Below are 25288 nucleotides of genomic sequence, written 5' to 3' on the forward strand. Positions count from 1 at the left end.
TGAATGGCATTAAAATACTTTTATCAGTCTTATTTTGATGTAATTTTTTGGTACCAACTTTTCATTGTCCTTTCCTTTTTTCCGGTTAGTTTATTAAGTGCCCTTTTTAAAGCAGAACAGATTCTCCTTTTTCAAATGAATACTTAGGAAAATTGATAGCTGTCATGGTCAGTTACAGCAGAAGTTAAGAGATAGGACTGTAACATAGATCTTGTTTTCAATTAATAATGTTTGGGAGTTTTGCTCTGTTCTTATGAGTTCTAATATCTTTTTGATTTGTAATGCATCTCATCTTAAGTGAGAAGGTATAGAGAGAAGCTCAAAAAAGTCTGCAGGACAGTATCAGCTTTTGAACAACCACCCCCCCCCTTTTTTTTAAAGATTTTATTTTTTTGTCAGAGAGACAACACAAGCAGGGGGAGCGGCAGGCAGAGGGAGAAGCAGGCTCCCCGATGAGCAAGGAGCCCGATGCAGGACTCAATCCCAGGACCCTGGATCATGACCTGAGCCAAAGGCAGATGCCTAACGGACTGAGCCACCCAGGTGTCCCAACCCTTGTTTTTTGTTTTTGTTTTTGTTTTTTTACCATATGTTGCTCAAATAGAAAAACAGGTAGTTTGTCCATCTGATAAATACAGCATGGACTCTGCTTAGGGAAGATCTTGAATCATTATGACTGATTCATCGGTTTTAAGAGCAGAGAGGTTAGTGAGAGTAGTCTTAAGACCCAGTTGGAACTGCTTATATATAAATGAGTAGTGGTGATTTGGTGACATGGTAGTGGTCATTCTGTGTGTTCCTGGGTCTTTACAAACTTCAGAATTGACCTAGTAAAAGTAAAACAGTAAGAAAAAAAATGACTACTTTATTCTGTATCATTAGTAATTCTTTGAAATTTTCTTGTTTTGCTGTTGTTAATTAAACAGTGATGAATCTGTTACCCTACTAGGCTTGAATGTGTCCTTGCAGGAGTTTTCATTGTTTAAGTAATAAAATTGGCTATGTGTTTAATATGTTACCTAGATGGTGTTTATATGTAGAGGTGGTAGGACTGGGTTTAGATTATTAGTTTTAGTAGTCCTAGTAAACTGGTGTTTTTTTCTCCCAGGTGTACCTACCTGTTTTAGCCTCAGTCTGGTATGCTTTTGTTTTTGATCCTGCCGCTAGATGGCAGGAATAATAAATGGTAGATTGAAATGCCATCTTCAGCTGGTGGCCTTAGCTGCTTTGTACTTTTCCTTTACCTTCATTCTCTGTTCCCATTAGTGCTGAATTTGGGGTATATATGGAGTCTCTCAACCAGTGGGATTTAAGTAGGTCTGGTACCTGGTAGCCTGAGAGTGTGCCTAGTGACAGGGTAAAGGAGAAGGAACAGAAAACCTTTAATCCTAGATATAATCATCGGTATTCTAATACTTTGCTTTTTACTTCTATTTTTATTTTTTCTTTGTGGAATTCTGTCCTTTCCTTTATTTCTTGATTCTCTTACACTTACATTGGCATCCATAATCGGTCGTTTCTGTTGGTGGAACTAGTTGCCTTCTCATTTACTAGGTGAATACATGTTAACTTGGCCAATTTTGTAAAATCTTAACATTACACTTTGCAAACAAACTCAGAGTTATAATTGACTATATGAATCTTTTCACAGAATATTATTTTCAAAGTAGCCTGTTGATAGCCTTTGAAAAGTAGTGTGATGGACAAAGTCTAGGGTGGTGGGAATGTAGCTTCCATGATTATGTTATGTAAGACTGTGTTACTAGTGGACTTGTACCAGAGACTCCTTGCTGGCTTATGAAGTAAGCAGCCTTGTTGAAGTCCATGCACAAGGAACTGCAGGAAGCCTCTTAAGAGGCTCCAACCAACAGCCAACAAGAAACCAGGGCCCTTGGTCCTATAGCCTCAAGAAAATGAATTCTGCCAGCAACCTAAGTAAGCTTTCCATGGAAGTCAGTTCATTCCCTGAATGAGTCTCCAGATGAGAACCCAACCCTGTTAACTCCTTGATTTCACCTTCAGACCCTAAGCAGGGGATCCAGTTAAGCTGTGCCTAGATATGTGACCCATGAAACCATGAGATAATGTGTGTTGTTCTAAGCCATTGATTTTGTTGTAATTTGTTATACAGCGATAGAAAATTCATACCAAAAAATTTTTTTTAAGAAAATTAATACAAATACCCTTGATAAACCTTTCACATCTCTGAATGTTACCTATTTGCCAGGGTCTTGTGGATACAGTGGTGTGAGCCCAAATAGAAATGGTTCTAGTCTGAGGGAGAGAGAGACTTGTAACCATTAAGAACGACAAATACTCTGAAGACCTATGATGCCATGAGAGCATCTGATAAACATAAATACCTCTTTAGGACTTAATTGATCTTTTTAAAACTTACTCTTCCTAGGTTGTTTTCTCATTTTTTTAGCATAATCTTGACACCACAAAACTTGATCTAGCTTTATTTCCTGTTAGTATTATGAAAATAACTTACGTGTATTTTTTAGCCCTTGCACATGCTCTTTCTTCTTTTTAAAACACTTATATTCTTTCCTGCCGTTTTGCTCAATAGTCCATCCAGGTTTAAGTTAGATGTCAGTTGAGTTCCATGAGGAGCTTTGTGAGGACAGGTCTGTTTCTCCAGTACCTAGCACAGTTCAGGTAGGCCCATTTAAAAAAAAAACAACAACAACAACAACAAAAAACATTGATAGAGAGTATACCTTACTGGTGGAAGTATTAATGGTACACCTATTTTGGAGAACTGTTTGATGTTTTTAAATATATGTGTACTCTATAATCTAAGAGTGGTTATTGAATGAAATGCTAAATATTTATCCACAAAAAGAGTGGAATTGCTAAATATTTATCCAAAGAAATAAACACATGTTCTTAAACAAGACAGAATTTACTGTAGTATTCATAAAATGGAATACGATTCAGCAATAAAAAGAGAACAAACTGCTGCTACATGATAAATCTCAACATGTTGAATGAAAAAAAACCAGACACTTATATAGAAAGTAGAAATATATAGAAAGTAGAATCTATGATCTATATTTATTTACTTTAATTTACTTTAAATTTAATTTATTTACTTTAAATTTAAGATTTATTTATTTGAGAGAGCACATGAGTGTGAGGTGGGGGTGGGGTGAGGGAGAGGGAGAGAATCTCAAGCAATCTCCCCACTGAGCACAGAGCACAGAGCTTGATGCGGGGCTAGATCTCATGACCCTGAGACCATGACCTGAGCAGAAACCAAGAGCCACTCAACTGACTGAGCCACCCAGGCGCCCCTATGCTATATTTATATGAAATCTGAGAACAAAATGAATCTACAGTGAAAGAATTCAAAGTGTTTGGGAGGGAGAAGTGACAGGAAAGGTTCACATGGGAACTTTCTGGGTGATGGTTTTGGGTGATAGTTTTGGTTGATGGTATATATAAAATTGTCAAAACTCATTGAATCAAACATGTAAGGTCAGTATATTTTAATGCTTAATATAAATTACTCTTCGGAGAAATGTTAGATGTCCTTTTGTATCCCTTCTGTTCCCTTCTCTGCTTGATTTTATTTGTTTGTTGCCTGTCCCTCCTGCCAGATTGTCAAAGATTGTCAGCTTTATGAGGTCACAGACCACATTTGCCTTTGGTTCTTAGAATTGTGAATTTGTATGCATAATGCCCAGGCTTATTGGCTCTGAGGGAAAAGTTATTTGTGAACTCTATTCATAAATTGGTGTCTATACTTTATGGTTGCATTTTCAAGAAAAATATTTGCATTATTACAGAATCTTGTATTCAGTGTTTTTCTTTATGTAGCTTCTAGCTTTTTCTGCTCTAGGATGCACAAAAGACATCTGTTTAAGTGTTGGTAGAGTAATCTTGCTCCAATTACAGCTTTGCCAACCACAGTTTGAGATAGCACAGTGCTATATTTATACACCAAAATTTAAAAATCCAATCTTTTTCATAAATGTGAAGTTTATTTTATTCCTTTAAAACAAATGAAAACTAAATATGAATCTTGTTTTCTCCTGAATCTTTGTCATCTCTCCTTAAATTTTTGAGAATGGGCAAAAAAAGGATAACCTATTATTTTACTTTTCAATACAGAAAGCCTTATGCACCACAGTAATTTGAAAGAGACCCTTATTACTTCCCTTATTAAAATAATATTGTTTTAAATGATTTCATGGCTGAAAAATAAGTATAGTCTTGATTTCCCAAAACTGCCTCAGTGGATCACAGGTGTAGTTTTTTCCAAACTATTGAACAAGGTAACTCACAGCAGATTTTTCAGTGCTGGAAAGAAATGCCTTTCTAATATGACTTATGTGTTGGGGGTCTTCTAAAATTAAGTTTAAAATTCTGCAGAATTTTTATGCACATTCTTCTGGTGAGAGAATCTGTGTTTTCATCAGATTCTCAGAGTCCCTCACCCAGAAAAATGCAAAAACCTATCTCAATCTCTGAGGTTTTTTTTGTTCTTGAGATCTTTTTCATTGCCAGTACATGGTTTTGCCAACTTTTCAGAAACAACCAACTCTAAGGTCGGCAACTAATTCCTTCATATTGAGTGTTTACCTGTACTGAACACTGTGGAAGTGTATTTGATGTCTCTGTTGGTTCTCTTCATGTCTTCATTGTTGTTTTGACTGTTTTTATGACCTTTTTAGTTGCAGAACTAAATCATAATAACTGCCCTCTTTGCTTCTGTGTTCCAAACCATCCCAGATAGAATGATGAAGAAGAAATACTTCTTTAGTAAACCTGATTTTTTGGGTTTTTTTTATGGACTCTCTGGTCAGAAATGCTTGTTCTCACTTATTATACCAGTTTTGTGGGGGAAATGTATACTTGGCAAGATTTTTAGGTATATCAAAATCTTAAACTATGTGGCTGCATACATATCTTATCTGTCACCTGATAACTTACTCTGTCCTGACTCTCCTATTTCTAATCTTGTTGCTTTTATCTTTGAGGTGGTACCTAGCTATAAAAACCTGTAAAAAGATAAAATGTCATGATTGCAAAAATTAAGAAAATTCATGTTAGAGTCATTGCATTTTGATATCTGTTTTCTATTTTAGTTTAACAAATAGACTTTAGTATTGTAGTTAAAGACTGTGGATTTTTTTTTTTTTTAAGTAAGCTCTGTGTCCAACATGGAGCTTGAACTCACGACCCTGAGATCAAGAGTCACATGATCTACCACCTGAGCCAGCCACGGGCTCCCTCCTATTTGGCTTTGATTCCTGGGAAATGAAGTTAGGTTTAGTTTTAGTCCATTATGACTACATTTTATGTGTGTCCTTATGACTTACATTTTTGTGTGTTTTTATGTAGTCTTGAATTTTTATATCTACACTTCTCTTGTCCTTTATCTTTCTGTGTTACCTTTATTTTATTATTTTATTATTTGTTTTTGTGGAATAAGAGATAAGATGTCTTACAAATCTTAGGATTTTAAAAATAATTTTTTATAGGCTTTGATTACAAAAGCTTTTAGTACTAAGGGTACGTTCAACTTTCACATCATTTTAACAAATATTTATTATGTGATAATTGTGCAGGCATAGTACCAAGGATTAGGAATATATATAGGGGTCTCTGTTGTAGTGGAACTTATTTTCTGGCATGTAAACATGTAAACAAAGATCGAGGTAATTTCAGTTGTGAGAAAGGCTCTGAAAAAAATAATATGGCAGCTAGTGTCTGGGATGTGGCTTTGGGACTACCACTGTAGATATGGAAGTGAAGAGGCCTTTTTGAGGTGATAGTTAAGCCAAGATCAAAATGACAAGGAGTTAGCTATCCCTGTGAGGATCTTAATTTAAGAGCATCCCTCCAACCAGGAACACCTTGGAATGGTGAATGGACAAAATAAGGCCCCCATGGCTAGGATATAGTGACAAACATGGTATGGATAGTGTTAGGATAGGGCCAGATCAAGTGCTGAGATTGGTAATTATGGAAGTTAAACTCTTAATCAGAATTTCAAAAAAAAAGAGTAAGTGGAACAGAAATTCTTTTGGTTGCAGCAGGTGTTTTTCATTTCTACATACAATACTGAATAGTTTTATGAGTGATGAAAGGCTTTAGAGGCCAGAACATAAAAAGGGATCCAGATGCATTGACTCAGGTATATGGAGTGTTCACACATGAAAATTTAATTAAATCAATTACACTATTTTTATTACCTTCTACCTGAATAGTATATTTTTATAGAAAGAATAGTTTACCTTAGAGTGGGAGTTAAAACATTTTATACAACTCCTAACCTCATGCTAGCACTAACTCACTTAACTCAGGACATTTGTGGAAAATGTTTTACAATTGGATGATATATAAAATGTTCAGAGGCACTTTAACAAACATTTATTGAACTTACTACATGCCAGGCAGTGTGCTTGGTGCTAGGGGTAGGAAGATCAATTCATTTATCTTTGCCTAGAGATCAAGTGAAATAGACTCTGGGCTTTGCTATTCATTAGTTGAATGACCTTGAGCAAGTTACTTAACCCCGTCATTTGTCTTTTCATCTGTGAATTGGGAATGACGATATCTATATCAATAAGTTGTCATGAAGATTAAATTAATACAAATGAAGGTACTTAGAACAGTGTATAATTCATAATCACTCATTAAATGTTCACTGTTTGTTGTTATTATTTACTTATGTTGGAACCTACTAATAGTAAATTAATTCTGTTTAATATGTTGCATTGAAAAAGGTAAAACAAAAAGTGCAAGATCGAGGTATAAAGGGGGAAGTGCCAGCTCTTACCTGAAAAGGATAGTTAAGGCTTAGAAAGAGGTGTCTTGAGTTAGGTCTTGAAAGATAGGTGTGGGAGGATACTAAAGGAGGATTTGCTCTTCGGGTAACAAGAACAGCTTGTGCACAGGTATGGAAGTATGAAAAATCATGAATAGTATTTGTTTAGCGAAAAACCTGATGTTGAGGTATACAAGGTGAGAGAGAAGTAGGGAGGAGCCATTTCAGGGTAAGGATAGGGAAGGGAATCTTAAAAACATTAGGACTTTATCCTGTAGATTTTGGGAAACAGTTGAAGGATCGGTATAATCGTTTTAGAAATTTTTCTCTTGTGTGGGGGATGGATTGTAAGGTCGGAAGGAAATACCAGAAGCTAGGAAGTCTGTAAGAAGGCAAGTGAAATAGTCTAGATAAAATATGAAGAGAGCTTTAACTAGGGGAACTTAAGAGCTGGGTATAGGGAGTGAGGATTTTATGATTCCCAGATAAGATACCAGTGATAATGGTAACATTTTAACTAAGATAGAAAGCAACTTTTTTTAATTAACTTTTTTAGAGTGGGGCAGGGGGAGAGTGAGAGAGAGTGTTAAGCAGGCTCCACACCCAGCTCAGAGACCTGCGGGGCTCCATCTCACTACCCTGAGATCATGACCTGAGCTGAAATCAAGAGTTGGATATTTAACAGACTGAGCCACCCAGGAACTGCAAGAGCTACTTTATTAGTAGAGGGCAGAGTAAATGATGAGTTCAGTTTTAAGTATGTTGAATATCATATCTGTGGAGACATCTAAGTAGATACTCAAGTAGGCTATTCAATATATAGATTTAGAATTTAGAAAAAGGAATTGCGTACTTATCATACATTGTAGTCAAAGTTCAGGAAATGAACGAAGGAAAGCGGAGAGGTAACAGTGAAAAGGGAACAATGAAGACCAAGCTTTGACATCGAGCATTTGGAGCCATTTAGCATCGTGACTAAGAAAATCTCTGTCTTTGGCCCTCAGTTTTTTCATCCAAGGGATTTAAGGACATGTGACACTTGTAAAAGAATTAATTTTCAGATTCTCAGCTTCTTTATGTACTTAAAACTGAAGTTTAGGCATCATGCTGATTTTTTTTCCCCATATCTTATTGCCGTTATCCATCAGCTGTTTTATAAGAGGAAAGCATATCACTCACCTGTCCTATATGTTGCCCTAAGATATGAAAATCTAGGGTTCCAAATGAAGGCACAATTCACAGTGTTGGTGTGGAAATACTGTGCTTTCTCTAAAGAGAACAAGTAAAATACATGTTACTGAGACAACTCTATGATTCTTTCTGACAATTTCAGTTCTTAAAAGTTTGTTTGCTGTATCATAATCTATAGAGATCAAGCATAGCAAATTTATCTTTAAGGTACTGACTAATATATATCCTAAGATATTTATGAGAGCAACTCAAAAAAATTATAAAGACGATCTTACGAATTCTAAAGCATGAGGTAGAGCAGAAAAGTAAATATTAGTTGAGAAGAGAAAAATGAACAGAGGTCAGCTTCAGGGATAGAAATTACAATTCACATCTTACGATGCTTTGGTGAATTGTGTCTCATTTGGAATTTTGGTATTCAGATGGTCTTCCTTAGGACAGAGCCAACCTTTTATATAGTTAGCACAGATTTTCTCATTTTAATAAAGCTGATCATGGTTAAATAGCATTCTTTAGGAAGCAGTGTAGAATTCTAAAATTAGAAAAATAGGTCTTTTCTGTAAAAACAGTACCTTCTTTAAAAGACAGTGCTTTTTTCTTCTTGTGTTTTCATACTGCAGTTTTTGCTACAGTAGTTGAAGAAATAGGAAAAGTCTTTTTCTCTTATGGAAGACCTAAATTAATACTAGGAAGAAAAGAGCCGAATTGAAATAGTTAAGTATTGGACATATGTAATGGAGACGGTGAACTTCCATTGCTTCACTTAAGGTGGAGATTGTATTTTTAGATAGATTATTCAAGTAATATGTTACACTAAGAGTGAAAGCCAAAAGGAGCTGCAAATTAGCTACTTCTACAAATTTTTGGCACTTTTTTCCCTCAGAAAGAGGGAGAATGACTTAAAACAGACAAAATAAGCTATTTATAGACTTCATTTCTGAAATGGGTATATGAATAATTTTCTGACTTGTTAGTAGCAAGGTTGTTTAAAGATTTAATGAAAAATGAGAAACAACCGTACTTGAAATTCCTATGGAATTAGAAAATACTTGATAACAGGGGAAAGAGGAAGAAATTCAAAACAAACTGTTAAACTTTAAATCTCATAAGTAGTTTGTTCAGGTCAAAATATTGATAGATGATTATGGTGATAATAATGGAAGTTGTATATCTCTTGGGAGATGTTGCAGTAATGGGCAGTAGGAACAATAGAATTTACATGTGTCTCTCTGTCTTGCATTCTTTCTTCTCATGAGAACTGAGACTTTGCTTTCTACCCAATAAATTTTTGATCCATGTATACTGTAAAAGTGAAACAGCCTTTTTAGGTCAAACAGGAATTCCTAATTCTCTGTTTTATACCTTGTAAACAGTTTTAAAACCATGAAGGAGAAAACTGAGAAAAAATACTTTCCCATCCTTTCTCGTTTCTTTTTGATACATTGAATATGCAAATGATAGCAGACATTATTTTCATGTTATCATTAAACATTGTCCAGGAGTAGTTGTTTAACATTTATGTGGCAAGCTTGTCTATAAGGGAGGAGAAATTGGGGAAAAAAAAGCCTGTGTTGATAGTGGAAGGGGAAGGAAGGATTGCAAGTCTTTTGGAAAATTATGTGTACCCATGCTTACATATAACTTTTAAAGATGAGAAATAGACTTTCAGGGAGTAAAGATTAGAAATTATTGTGTATGGGGAGCATGGATGGCTCAGTTGGTTAAGCATCCAATTCTTGGTTTTGGTTCAGTCATGATCTTGGGTCCTGGGATTGAGCCCTGAGTTGGGCTCCGCACTGAGCCTGGACTTTGCTTGAGATTCTTTACCCCTTCCTCTCCCTCCCACCCACTATGTTCCTTCCCCTGCTCTTTTGCATGCCCTTTCTCTCTCAAATAAATAATAAAATCATAAAAAAAAAAAGAAATTAATAGCATGCTGAGAAGAGTATGGTTGTCTGGAGACACACAGTGGTTGATTTGATTTCATATATGAAGCATAAGAAAGGTGCCAAGAAGGGGAGAAATTTGAGGCAGAGATGAGGACCACTTGCTTTGTATCTTCTTTATGAGAGTAATATTTGTTGAAGGGTTTGGAAAAAGCATTTTGTAGATTGTGTGCGATGTTAATAAGATGGTGTGATAATGGTTATTATCGGCCAAACAGTACTTAATAATGTTTTCTGGCTATGATTTTCTTTTTCTAGGCTTTTTGTGTTTTTTTTTTTCTTTTTAATTTTTACTTTAACAGTTGCTCATTGTTTCAAAAAAAAGTCAAAGAATGAGGCACAATCTACTGACAACTCATTATGTAGCCTCCTCGAATTTTTTTGAAGGATACCCAGTCTTTGAAATATTTATGTGCATATACATGCACATATAACTTTTAAGTTATTGGCATGAATAGGATCATATATATTAATGAATTTTGCTTCATCTACAAAACAGCATGACATATATGGTAGCCGTTAGTGCTGTTCACTAATGCCTCCTTTCCCTGTTTTCTGAGCACAAGGGGGCCATGTGACTAGAACTGGTAAATGAATTGAGAGTATAAATGGTATGTATTTCTTCCCAGCTGAGAATTTGTTGTGCTCCATCTTCTAAAGTTCTCTCTCTGGCAGAATGATTGTAACATTCAAGTTCATGGGTATTCTGGCTGTGATTGTTTAAAAGGTAATATGTACCAAAGAGTTGAAATCTAAAAAGATACAATCAGTGATATATTGGTCCTCTCTGTCCTTTTGCTTCCAAAGTGACTTAAGAAGGGGCATAAACTTCAGGATTCAAAGTTTCATCTTAACACATCTTAAGAGAACTGTGCTAATGGTTTTTTTGTGTATATAATTTTAAACATACCACTGTTTTTCAAATACTTGTTTCAGCTTTTTTGAACCCTTTCTTCAAGTGAGAATTTACACAAGAATCTAATATATAAACAAGTATATTAAATAGGATGGTGCCCTTTTCCAAAGTGTGTATCCCACTCCCCTCAAAGTTTATACCTGGCTCATGTCAGAAATGTAGTTCTAGAGGGGCACTTTGGAATCCCTGAGGTATAGGGAACTTTGAAATCCATTTATAAGGTTCACCGTGCCCACCAGAGTCAAAGCTCCCTAGTTTAAATCACAGTTTGACCACTTAATTGCTGTATGACTTTGGATTTGACATCTTTGTGCCTTAGTCTAATCATCTATAGACTGCGCATAGAATCCTATCCTACCTCAAAGGTTTTATTTTTGTGTGTGAGGATTAAATGAAAGCTATTCTTTTATAGTACCTGACAATTGTTAACAATTTTTTTAAATAATTGTAAATAAATAGGGTGCAAAACTTGTCTCCTTACCACTCCCCTTCTTAAACCTCTTTCCCTTACTTTTTAAACATGCTCAACACACCCACCTTAAGGTCTTTGCCCTTGGTTGTTTCCCTATCTAGGGACAGCTCTTTTCCCCTTTTGGAATGGCTGGTTACTCCCATCCTTAAAAGTCTCACAAATATTATAAGACTCCACTTACACCTTGATTAAAGAAGTCTTTACCCCTTCCTCCCTCTTTCCCTTCTTCCTATTTCACTCTTTTATTTCGTCCCTTTAATTTCTTCCAAAGCTCTTGTTTCAATCTGTAATTACCTGGTTTGTGTTTATTGCACTTAAGCTCCAGGAGAGCTGTGACTTTGCCTGGCCTTTTCAGTGCTCTGTTCCTAGTGCCTAGCAGAAACCTGGTGCATATTTGTTGCTCAAGAATTTAAAAAAAAAATTTTTTTTCTTATCTTTCAAAAATGAAAACCATACTAATGCCCAGTATAGAGTAGCCACCCTTAGAGGCACATACTGTGTTTTGACAGGCAAGAGTTTTGGGGAGGTTTTGAAGGACATGGTGTCAAATTGAGATGTTATCTATCCATAGAGGACAACCCTGAGCCCTCACTTGGAGTCCGTGTATCCTTATTTTTGATAGAAACTTAAGTTTAGTGAATCTGGTTTCTTATCTCAAGGCAAATTAAAACACTAGGGTGATTCAAGGCTTCTGTCTTAAGGGGACTGTGTTGAGATGTGGTAATACTTGGTATAGTACTCCACCACCTCACTCTCCTTTTGCTCTATCTCCCTCCCTTCCTTCCCTCGATTGCTACTTGTATTTGTTGTTCTTTAGCACCATCATTGATCAAAGCTGCTTGCCTCTCCTTTGTTTCTTTCCTCCTTTCTATTTCTGATTGATTCTTCTGTTTCTTAAGATTTTATTTGCAAAGGCCGAGTTAAACTAGATTTGTGTTGTCTTAAGAAAATTAGATTTGTGGACTGAACACTTGGGAGGTGGAACATGTTTGCCTCTCATCGCCTCTGTATTTATACTGGTTACTTCTAGTTTGAATCTATTCTATAAGTCCTGGTTTCTAAAGTTCTGACATTTTTACTGTGTGTATTTAAAACTGTATCAATCTTGTATCTGTATAGGAAAAAGGTAGGAATTATTATAGCGGGCACTTATTTGAGACAATCAGTTTAATGCCAGTGTTAAGAAACAGCAACATCGTCTGCCCTCACCTCCCTTCTCCAGAAATGTCAGATAGCAAACTTTAAAGATTTAATTATTTGTATGCATTTGGTAGATAATTTTAGAGAAGGAACATGGTTTAGGGAAAAGAATGACAGAACTGGCCCTTGGAAAACTTGTGTTTTACTTTCAGTGCTACCTTTAGCGCCTGTCTTGAGGCTAGAACTTTGTCTTTTACTTTCTCCTATAAATTAAGTGAAGCTTTTATTTCTTAGCTTTTCCAGTTCAAATTCTACACATACCATATATTACGTTTCAAATGCTAGTCACAGGGTAAGTATTAGGTGCCTTGAGGTTGGTCATAGCATTAAGATAACAATATACTGACTGTTCTTCCCCTTAATTTATTCTTAGGCATTTTCCAATTATGTTAATATTTTTTCTGACACACTGCCATATTTTTGTAGAGAATTGGAAATGTTAAACATACAAATCCCTTTCCCACCTCAGAGGTTTCTGTTGTTTCTTCTTCTCCTTCCCCCCCCCCCCCAAGGTTTCTTCTTGAAGGTAGAAAAGCTATAGGTTAATTTTAGGGCTGAGGCATAATTTTTTTTAACCCTCTTTAAGATTAAGGGTATATTGTGGTATGTTGCTTCATAATCATGAGATTCTGTTTTTGTTTTTATTGTTTTGAGTGTACATTAGGTAATTCATTTAGATGAAATAAATCCAAAATCAAATGTACAAGTGGTTACATCTCCAACAGGATTTATAGAAGGAAAATGCAGAGGCAGCTGTTAGTGGCTTTTTCCTCTTGTTCATAAAGGTAGTTAGTACTAGTTTACAAATGGGATGGAATTCAGTTTTTGTTTTCATAAGGAAACAATACAGTATACGCCGGATAAACCTTAAACCAGCTTGTAAAATTCTTTTTAAGCTGTAATGTTTTGAATACAGCATTGTAGTAATATCTCTACTAGAACCCAAGAAATACAACCTTTTTTTCATGAATAAGAATTAGGGAATAGTGGAATTGCTGGATCATAGGGTTTTTTTTAGCACACCAATAATTAGAACACTGACTTAAATTTTTGTCTTCTATTCCTTTCTTCATTAAACTGAAGCAATTGTGTGCACAAAAGCAGTCTTCAATTTTGGCATGTCCAGTTTACATATTAAAAAATTTTTAAGTAGCTGGAGTGTTATAGACAAAAGGACCATCAAGTGGTAACTGTTGAAGTTGGGTGATACATACCTGGAGGTTCGTTATAGTATTAGATCTACTTTTGTGTATGTTTGGAATTGTCCATGATATTGTGTGTGTGTGTATACATATAGTTTACATATACACACACAGGTCTGTTATTAATTGTAATAAAATTTATATACAGATAGACACATTATTTACATAATTATACAAGGAACACAATACATATATATGTATTTAAAAAAAACCAAACAGGTAGTGGCTTCCAGAAGCAAGTTCTTTATTCCTATTTTCTTATTTTTCATTGTTTCCTATAGATATAGAGAAAGGCAATTATGAAATACAGTGTCTCTGAATAGTCACACAATACATATATATGGAAACTTTATTATGGAAAATACCACAAATTGGATAGAACAAAATGGAAACAAACTATTACCTCTTACAACAGGGCTTTCAAAACCTGAAGTTTGCCAAGTTGTCTTTGACACATCTGTTTGTTTTTTTGTTTTTTTTTTTTTAAAGATTTTATTTATTTATTTGAGAGAGAGAGAATGAGAGAGAGCACATGAGAGGGAGGAGGGTCAGAGGGAGAAGCAGACTCCCTGCCGAGCAGGGAGCCCGATGCGGGACTCGATCCCGGGACTCCAGGATCATGACCTGAGCCGAAGGCAGTCGCTTAACCAACTGAGCCACCCAGGCGCCCCACATCTGTTTGTTTTTAACAGTCACAGGGAAGTTTATTGATTTTCAAATTTAAAGTCTGAAGGAATCTAGTGATAAATTACTAGAATTAATAAGCATTTGCAAGGTTTCTGGTTACAAAATCAATGTAAAAATATCAAGAGATTTCATGTCAATGTCAAACAGAATTTTTAAAAATTAAATGAAGATACCATTAAAGATAGGAAAAAATCTAAGCAAAGATGTGCAAGATCTCTAAGGTTAAGTTATATATTTTCTGGAATGACATTAAAGAAGATTTAAATGAAGGAGATAAACTGTATTAATAGGTTTGATGAGTCAGTATTGTAAAGATGTTAATTCTCCCCAAACTGTTGTGTGGAGTTAATAGATTTTCAGTCAAAAACCTCACTTTTTTTTTTTTTTTGGTGGAATTGACAGGCTTATTTTAAAATTTATATAGAAATGCAAAAGGACAAAATAAAAAACACAGTTAAAAAAAAAGTTCTACCAGGTATCAAGATATAATTTAAAGCTCCGGTAATGAAGCTTACATATTATTGATGCAAGGATAGACATAAAGACCACCTGAACAAAAAAGAATCCAAAAACAGATCTGCACATTAATGAACCTTAATATATGATGGAGGTGGAACTGTAGAGCAATGGAGAAAAGATAGTTGTTTTAATAAATGATGGTGGAATGATTATTTATAAGGAGAAAATAAAAATAAAAATAAAATTGAATCCCTATTTCATACCATGTGAAATAACCCATTCCAGGTGTATTAAAGACCTAAATAAGTAAGTTGAAATGATCACAAAGAAGAAAATAAAACAAAATCCTTATGACTTTGGGGTAGGGAAGGACTTTATTTTTAACCAGGAGTAAAGCAGTAACCCTATAGCAGAAAGTTGGTAAATTAGGTTTATTTCAAGAATTTCTATTCTTTTGGGGTGCCTGGATGGCTCATTTGGTACAGCAGCTGCCTTTGGCTCAGGTCACGATCTCAGGGTCCTGGGATCGAGCCCCGCATCGGGCTCCCTGCTCAGTGGGGAGCCTGCTTCTCCCTCTACCTCTACCTGCTGCTCCCCCTACTTGTGCTTTCTCTCTCTCTGTCAAATAAATGAGATCTTAAAAAAAAAAGAATTTCTATTCTTTTAAATACCATCGCAAGTGAAAAGAGAAGCCATGGAAAGACGCTTACAGCTTATAAAAAACTTATTTAAATCACCTAGAAAAAAAAGTGTGCAAAGTATTTCAACACACACTTTACCCAAGAGGAAATTTTAATGACCAGTAAATATATGAAAAGTATTCAACCTCAGGAGTTCTCATGGAAATTTCAAACATAGTTACCATTGTTGGCAAGAATTAACTTTGGTAATCGTGTGTTGGTAATATTACTAAGCAACAAGAACTCTTGGATAGAGTGTCCACTTTTTATTTATTTATCCCTATAGTCATAGTTAATTTAGCTATCACACTGGGCTTAGATTAGTTGAGTGGTATGTTGTGTGGGGGAAGGATGAGAATGGCGTACTGTATTATGGGTCTAAAAAAACTAGTGACTAACACTGAAAGTGCCCTGTGAAATGAGTGTACTGCCTTTTATAGTCCTGTTGTTTCACTTCCAGGAGGTAAGAGATGAAAGCCATAAGGGCATTCAGAAGAACATTCATGGTGATGGGTTGGAAACTGAGCCAGAAAATGGATAGAAAAACAAATGACAATTCAGGCAGGAGGAAGTTAACTGAAAATCAAAGAGAATGTGTATGTAAGAATCCATAAAGGAGTTCTGGGAGTCTTGCATACCAGGAGAAACTTGATCTTTGGGATAAAATTGGACTAAACACATTCTACTTATGTTTATGTTTAGTTTTTAGGTACCTTGACTAGGTTTTCAATAGAATCTTAATGAGCTTTCTTGTTTGTTCTAACTTTTTAATTATGCCTTCAGGCTTGGATCTCAGAAGTATAGTTAAATCTGTCTTTGTCTTTAATTTGGGGATACCATTTAAAATTGGCATTAGGTACAGGTACCTATCAAGATAGCTTGATTGTATCTCACCCCCACTGAAAAACATATTTATGAAATCAGTTATTCATTTAACATATTTGAGGGCTGCTGTGTGTTACGTGCTGTACCAGATGTTGGAGACACAGTGGTATCCTAGTGGGAGTATTTATCTAGTGAGGTGCATATTAAGTGAACTAATGTGAAATTGGATCTGTGGCAAGTGCTAGGAAGAAAAGTACACTGAACCATTTCAGAATAGCATCCCTATAAATGCTGAAGTTTGAAGGATGAGTTATTTAGGCTAAGAAGGGGAGATATTAGTGATCCAGGGAGAGGGAATTAGCAGTCTGAAGATCTTAGGAAGGAATAAAGTGAGTCTGGAGAACTGAAAGATGGTACAGTAATCCTCCTCCCTCCCATATGTGATTTCACTTTCTGTGGTTTCAGTTAACTGTGGTCAACTGCAGATGATCCTCCTGTCAGAAGGTCAACAGTAGCCTAATGCTACTTCACAATGCCTACATCATTCACCTCACTTTATCTCCTCTCATAGGCAGTTTATCATCTCAAATCATTATAAGAAGAAGGAGTGGTACCACACAATAAGATACTTTGAGAGACCACATTCTCATTACTTTTATTATAATATATTGTTATAATTCTATTTTATTATTATTGTTAATCTCTAACTGTGCCTAATTTATAAGTTAAACTTTATCATCATAGGTATGTATATGAAAAAATGTAATATATATAGGGTTCCATACTCTGCAGTTTCAGGTAGTCACTGGGGGTCTTGGAATCTATCCCTCACAGATACGGGGGGCTACTGTATATGGGAAGTAGGGAGATAGTAAGGTATGAAATGAGACTAGTGTTATATAAGAGCTAGAGTGTGTGTGGCTTTATGTTAAGAAGTGGAGGTTCCTTCCCTTAAAATTTTTTTTTTTTTACTTTTAAGAGAGGAAGCCTTTGAATAGTTTAGCAGAAGGTTGCAATATGATCACATTTGCATTTTGAAAAGATGTTCTTTGTTGAGATGTATACAGATTGGAAATTTAGGAGATAGGCAAAATGGATCTAGGGAGATGAATTGGAGACTACCACTATAGTCTAGTTAAGATGATAGCTTGGATTAGAGTGCTAGTATCAGAGTAGGAAAACAGTGGACAAATTGTCCAGTTTGTTGGTGTATACTTGTTCATAGTAGTCTCTTATGATCTTTTGTATTTTTGTGATATCAGTTATAGTGGACAAATTTCAGAGATACTTAAGAAGTAAAATGACAGGGCGCCTGGGTGGCTCAGATGGTTAAGCGTCTGCCTTCGGCTCAGGTCATGACCCCAGGGTCCTGGGATCGAGTCCCGCATCGGGCTCCTTGCTCAGCAGGGAGTCTGTTTCTCCCTCTCCCTCTGCCTCTCCCCCTGCTTGTTCTCTCTCTGTCTCTCTCGCAAATGAATAAATAAAATCTTTAAAAAAAAAAAAAAGAAGTAAAATGACAACTTGATTATGATCTGTGTATAGGATGTGAGAGGGAAGGAACTATCAAGGATGACATCTCAATTTTTGTCTTTAACTTAGGTGGTAGAACACCCTAAAAGCAGACAGAGTGTATATATATGTTTGGAGGAGTCTGATCATGAATTTAGTTATTGAGTTTGAGATGCCTTTGTGACATTCAAAGACAAAACCAAACTCAAACAAAAAAACTGACGTAGGCAGGGAGAAAGGATTGGTAAATTGTTGGGCATGCTGGTAATAATTACTGAAGAGACCCAGGTGTAACTGACATCTCTTGGGGGAGAGTTGGAGTGAGTTAATGAGAGGGTAAAGGAGGCTGTCTGTACAGAAAGCAGGAAGAGGACTGGAGATGTGGGGTAAAAATCTGGAGACTTGTAGTAATCCTTAGTGTTCTGAAATTTATTGAGATGTGTATGCGGTTTCTTTTTCCCAGTTAAAAGAAATGTAAAAACTTTCTGGATTTATCTTTAGATTTCTTAATTTTTTTCATAATACTTTTTCCAGCTTTATTGAAATGTAATTGACAAAGTTGTATAAAATGTACCGCTTGATGATTTGATAGCCCTACATTGTGAAATAATTACCACAATCAATTTAATAAACATATGCATTGCTTGGATGAGGGCCCTGAAGATCTACTCAACAAATTTCAAGTATATAGTATATTATTATTAACTATAGTCACCATGTTGTACATTAAATCCTTAGAATTTATTCATGTTATAACTGAAAGTTTGTACCTTTTGATCATCTCCCCATTTGTCCATTCCCACATCCCCTGGCAATCACCATTCTACTGAGTTAAACTTTTTTTTTTTTTTTTTTTAGTAGTTCACTTATGAGTGATAGTATTTTTCTTTCTCTGTCTGGCTTATTTTTTCATAGCATAATACCCTCCAGTTTCATCCATGTTGTTACAAACCAAATGACAAGATTTCCTTCTGCTTTGTGGCAGAATAAGATTCCATTATATATATTTACATTTTCTTTTTCCATTCATCCATTGACAGACATTTAGGTTGTTTCCATATCTCTGCTATTAGGAAAAATAAATGCTACAATGAACATGGGAGTGCAGGTATCTCTTCCAGATACTGATTTCTTCTTTAGGATATATACTCAGAAATAGGGTTGCTGGTGGTTCCATTTTAATTTTTTGAGGAGCCTCCATACTGTTTTCCATAATGGATATACTAATTTATATTCCCACCATCCCTGTACAAGGTTTCCTTTTCTCAAACCCTTGACGTTTGTTACCTCTTATTTTTTTGATGATAGCCATCCTAATAGGTGTGAGGTGTATCTCATTGTGGTTTTGGTTTGCGTTTCCCTGATGGGTAGGGATGTTGAGCACCTTTTCCTATACCTGTTGATCATATGTATATCTTTGGAAAAATGTCTGTTCGGCTCCATTTTTAAATCAGATTTTTGATTTGGGGAGGTTTTTGTTGTTACTGAGTGGCATGGGTTCCTTATATATTTTAGATACTACTCTCACTCCATAGATTGCCTTTTCAAATATTATTTTTTTCTTTGCTTTGCACAAACTTTTTGGTTTGATACAGTCTCAATTTTGTTTCTTGTGTTTTTTTTTTTTTGGGCCCCCCCCCCCCCCAATCATTGCCAAAGGCAATGTCAAGGAACTTCTTCTGTTTTTTGTTTGTTTTAGAGTTTTATGGTTTCAGGTGTTACATGTAAGTCTATAATGCATTTTGAGTTAATTTTTTGTATGGTGTAAGATAAGGGTCCACTTTTATTTTTTCACATATAATATCCAGTTTTCCCAATACCATTATTGAAGACTGTTCTTTCCCTGTTATTGTTCTTGGCACCCTTGTCAAAGATTAGTTGACTCCATATGTGTGGGTTTATTTCTTGGCCCTGTATTCTGTTCCAGTGGTCTATTTCTTTTCTTTTTTCTTTTTCTTTTTTTTAATGCCAGTACCATACTGTCTTAATTACTCTTGCTTTGTAATAGAGTTTGAAGTCAGGAAGTATGATTCCTCCACCTTTGTGATACCACCTTCTTTGTCAAGATTGCTTTGGATATTCAAAGTCTTTTTGGTTCCATGTACATTTTTGGATTATTTTTTTTTATTTCTGTGAAAAATGTTGTAATTTTTATGGAGATTGCATTGAATTTATAGATTGCTTTGGGTACTGTGAATATTTTAACAATATTAATGGTTCAATCCAAGAACATGGAATATCTTTCCATTCACTTGTGTCTTTCATCATCTTATAGTTTCAGTGAACAGGTGTTTTACTTTGGTTAAATTTATTCCTAAATATTTTATTGACTTTAATACTATTATAAATGGGATTGTTAATTTCTCTGAGATATTTCACAGTTAGTGCATAGAAATGCAACTGAGTTTTGAAAAATGATTTTGTAACCTGCACCTTTACTGAATCCTCTTTGTTAGTTCTAACAGTTATTTGGCGGAGTCTTTAGGTTTTTCTATATATAAGATTGTGTTCTCTGCAAACAGTTTTGCTTCTTCTTTCCCAGCTTGGATGCCTTTTATTTCTTTTTCTTGCCTAATTACTCTGGCTAGGACTTTAGTTTTGTCTTGAATAGAAGTGGAAGAGTGGGTACCCTTGTCTTGTTCCTGATCTTAGAGGAAAAACTTTCACCATTGAGTTTGATGTTAGATGTGGGCTTGTCAAATGTGACCTTTATTATGTTGAGGTACCTTCCTTCTCTACCCAGTTTGTTGAGAGTTTTTGTCATGAAAGGATGTTGAATTTTGCCAAATGCTTTTTCTGTATCTATTGAAGTGATCATGTGATTTTTTTCTTCATTTTTATTAATATGGTCTATCACATTGATTGATTTCCATATGTTGAACCATCTTAGACTCCTAGGGATAAATACTTGTTGATGCTGTATGATCATGGTGTATTGAAGAATGTGCTATTGAATTTGGTTTGCTTGTATTTTCTTGATTTTTACATATATGTTCATCAGGGACATTGGCCTGTAGTCTTGTATCTTGTAGTGCCCTCATCTGGCTTTGATAAGAGGGCAAATCTAGTCTCAAAGGGGGGTTTGGAAGTGTTGTCTCTTCTTTGATTTTTTGGAAGAGTTTGAGAAGGATTAGCATTAATTATTCTTAAGGTGTTTGGTAGAATTTGCCATTAAAGCCATCTTGTTGGTTTTCTTTTTGGGAGGTTTCTGATTACTGATTCAATCTCCTTGTTATGGTTCTCTTTAGATTTTCTATTTCTTCCTGGTTCAGTCTTGATGTAGATTATATGTTTTTAATTATTCATTTCTTCTAGGTTGTCTGATTTGTTGGTATATAATTGTTCATAGTAGTCTCTTACGATCCTTTGTATTTTTGTGGTATCAGTTATAATGTCTCCCCTTTCATTTCTGATTTTGTCTGAGTCTTCTCTGTTTTCTTAGTCTAGCTAAAAGTTCGTCCATTTTGTTTATCTTTTCTTAGTTTTGTTGATCTTTTATGTTTCTAGTCTCTATTTCATTTATCTTTGCTCTGATCTTTGTTATTTCCTTTCTTCTGCTAACTTTGGGAATAGTTTATTCTTTTTTTAGTTCCTTGAAGTGTAAAGTTAGGTTGTTTGAGATCTGGTTTTATATTAATGTAGATATTTATTGCTCTAAACTTCCCTCTTAAACCTGCTTTTGATGCATTCTGTAAGTTTTACTATGTTGCATTTCCATTTGTGTTTGTCTCAAGATATTTTTTATTGTCCTTTTTATTTTTCCTTTGGCCTATTGATTGTTCAGGACTATATTTTCAATTTCCACATGTTTGTGAATTTTCCACTTTTTTGATATCTAGAGTCCTACCATGGTGGTTGAAAAAGATACTTGATATAATTTCAGTCTTCTTAAATTCGTTAAGACTTGTTTTGTGGCCTAACATGATATATTCTGGAGAAATTCTGTGCATGCCTGAGAATAGTATGTGTTCTGCCACTGTCAGATGTAATGTTCTATATTAATCTGTTAGATACATTTGGTTTGAAGTGTGGTTCAAGTCCAATATCACCTTAATGATACTCTTTTTGTATTATCTCTCCAGTATTGAAAGTAGGTATCGAAGTCCTCTATATTATTGCATTGCTGTCTGTTTCTGCTTTTGGATCTGCTACATTTGCTTAATATATTTAGGTGCTCTGATGTTGAGTGTGTATATATTTACAGTTGTTACATCCTTTCAGGCTGCTGTGGCTTGTCTTAGTCTCTGCAGATAGTCGTATTTCTGCTTCCTATGGTATTCTTCCATTGGTTTTTAATGCATAGCTTTCGTGTTGCTTACTTTTCTCCAGTGCTGGGTTTGGGGGTGTGCTTATTTTTGTATTTGATGAAATTTATCTGAAAATGCTGCAGTGCATTTCTTCTCATTTGTCTTTTGTCTTCCATTGATTAAATTTCTCATTACTGAAGGTCATATTATTGTTTCACAGTGCTCTTATAGTTTATTTATAGTTTATTCTCTTATGGTTTTAGTGCTATTATAATTTATTCTTTAGTCCTGTAATTTTTAGGGTTGTAGGATTGGAGGCGATCATGTCAAGTGTGCTCCTTTCATTTTGATACTGTCTTTTGTTAGTGGTTCTTAATCTTTTGAGAGTCATTGACTTGGACCATGTGGTGAATTCTGTGTACCCTCACCGTTTTTTGTTCAAATCCATAGCTGTGTACCGCTGCCGGTACCCTAACAATGGCCAAATGTTAATTTGAGCATTATTAATTTTGTAGGCATGGTTTTTTTTGGGGGGGGGTCTTTGTTTTTGGTTTTAGGTAAGTGGTATAAGCCTATTCCTTGGAGAATAATGTCAATTTCTATGAAAGAAATATGTATGTAGGCCATACAGTTAAATATAAAGATATTTACATTTATAATAGAAAGATAGGGCTATTTCTTTCTACTAAGCAAACTTTTATAACATTTCCTTTTTTCCTCTTTTCTCTAGGTTTAACTATAGATCAACACATCATCTTGCATCTCATGGGTTCTATGAATTTTTAAATTGGTTTGATGAAAGAGCATGGTATCCACTAGGAAGAATAGTAGGTGGTACTGTAAGTATATCTGCAGTTATTTGTAAATCATAGTAGTTATGTTAATCATAAAGTTTTTATAGCTATTTGAGTAAATCATTAGTTGCTAAGGTGATGGAGATTTTTGAAACCTTTGTATAGTTAACTAATACAGTTTTCTGTGACTGATTAGTATTTAATATACTAAATCTCTTTTTGACACTCGTTCTCTTCCCCCACCCCTTTCCCTGCACTTGTTTGGGTTATCTCACACTAGTCATTATTTCTGACAAGTGGAGGCTGGGAGGGGACATTTCTTGTCATAGTACATCTTAAGTTCACGTTATTTGTGGTTTTGTTCTATAGCAACTTCATTGAAAAAATATTTTTTGGAAGAAAATACAAATTTAGAAGAATCAGATAATTTTATTTATATTGGGGGGTGGAGGCGGCAGAGGGAAAGGGGGAAGAGAGAATCTTAAGCAGGCTCCACGCCCAGTGCAGAGCCCAATGTGGGGCGCAATGTCACAACCCTGAGACCATGACCTGAGCTAAAATCAAGAGTCAGACACTTAACCAACTTAGCCACCCAGGCGCCCCCAGATAATTTTAATTTTTAGGTCCTAAAGCTGCCCTAAATTATTTCAGGTAATTGAGTACTGATCATATAGCTCATAGAGAGCGATTATATTCAGAATGTGACATAAGGGAAATATTTTTACGGTCTGGAATGTAAGGAGAATGTTGAAAGTGCAAGATAGATATCTTTGGGGAAATATATGTTTAGTCTTATTTTTTTCTTGATATTTTGTCAAATGTTTATCAATTTTATTAGATCTCTTAACCCAAAGAAACTAACTTTGTTGATTATATTTATTATGTGTTTGTCTTTTATTGTATTTCAATTTATTTCCTTTCTCCCATTTTCTTGAGTTTATTTTGATGTTTTTCTGACTTCTTGATATAGTTTGCTCATTAAGTGTTCTTTATTATTAATGTATTTATTTTAAAGCTATAAATTCCGACTAATCACTGTTTTAGCTACATTTATAATGCCTAAGTTTTGATACGTAGTACTTTTATTTTCATTCAAGTTGAAATTTATTTCAATTCCCCTTATCATTCCTGCTGCTTCATGGGTTATTTAGAATTTTATTTAACTTTTAAACGTAAGAGGACTTCCTAGTTTTATTTTTTTGCTTTATATTATGGTTAGAGAGCAAATTCTGTAATTTCAGTCCTTTGAAATTTATTGAGACTTGATTTGTGGCCTAGCGTATAGCCACATTTTTAAATGTTCCCTCTCTGTTTGGAAAGAATATGTTCTCCATGATAGTAAGATGTTGTTTCTAATCTGGGGCATTTTCTTATCCTTGATGTAAACAGAGATGGAAGGAGAGGAGTCATGGTCTCCAGGGCAAATTAGGAAGGTATTGAGTGGTAAGAGATGTGATAGATGGCTATTATCTGCACTTCATGGTGCTAATCCTGTTATGTACCTTATTGTAATATTTGATGACTACAGTTTGTTTCTGGCTGTGTTTATAACTTTTTATTTTGAATGCATACTTACTGGAGGTTTGTTTTCTGAGACTCCTGGTGTCCCTAGTATTTAGGACCATTTCTATAATAATCTTTCTCATTTGCTTTCACTAGAGCCCATAGGGGTTTCACTGGTTCTAGGGCAGTTTTCAGAGGTTGTTTCTTAGCTTGAAGTTTCTCACACCTGAAGTTGTTATAAATGTGGAACCCATATTCATAAATGTATTGAATGAGTTTATTTCTCATTTTGTTTCTATTCAAAGCTTTGGAAGTAAGGCATAAAGTTCCTTACTGCTTCCCTTGGTGGATGGGTATAATTTGTCTAGTTTCATAAACAGGCCCTGGATTTGTGCCGGGAATTAGGCATTTTCTCTGATCCCTGTATTGAGCAATAATCCTACCAACCTAAGGTGTGTATCGGCCTGGAGTGCTTTTTTCCTCTTTTGGGCTCCCTTGGCTTCAGTACCTACTTTGAATTCCCGCTTTATTTTTGGAGAGTTCTCTTTCTTTTGAGCTTAAATATGTTTTTTTATTGTTGTTAGGCAGGTTTTTTGTTTGGTTGGCTGGTTTTTAAGGTCCTTTGATCCTATAGTTGTATGTGTTTTGGCTATATTTTGTCAGTTTAGTCTGCCATATTATCGTGGATGTATTGACTACCTTTAGAGGTTATTTGGATTTTTTTTTTCATTTTCTTTGAATATGACTGTCAAAATCATACACTGGAACCTGGTATTATATGTGAAAAGGAACAAAATTTTAATTTTTTAAGAATTGTGATGATTGCCACACTTTACACCCTTTAATTCTATCCTCCTTCCATGCAACTCAGCAGGT

At 35.1% G+C, this 25288-nt stretch overlaps 1 protein-coding gene across 1 annotated transcript in view; it reads left to right on the forward strand.

The window, feature by feature from the left end:
* STT3B (STT3 oligosaccharyltransferase complex catalytic subunit B) overlaps window positions 1-25288 on the forward strand; it is a 99866-nt gene that overhangs the window by 17829 nt on the left and 56749 nt on the right. The window contains exon 2 of the mRNA XM_021678930.1: window positions 22846-22954. Within this exon, the coding sequence (XP_021534605.1) occupies window positions 22846-22954 (109 nt within the window). The remainder of the gene's footprint in view (window positions 1-22845; window positions 22955-25288) is intronic.

This window comes from Neomonachus schauinslandi, chromosome 1 (genome assembly GCF_002201575.2).
Source record: "Neomonachus schauinslandi chromosome 1, ASM220157v2, whole genome shotgun sequence".
Taxonomy (NCBI): domain Eukaryota; kingdom Metazoa; phylum Chordata; class Mammalia; order Carnivora; family Phocidae; genus Neomonachus; species Neomonachus schauinslandi.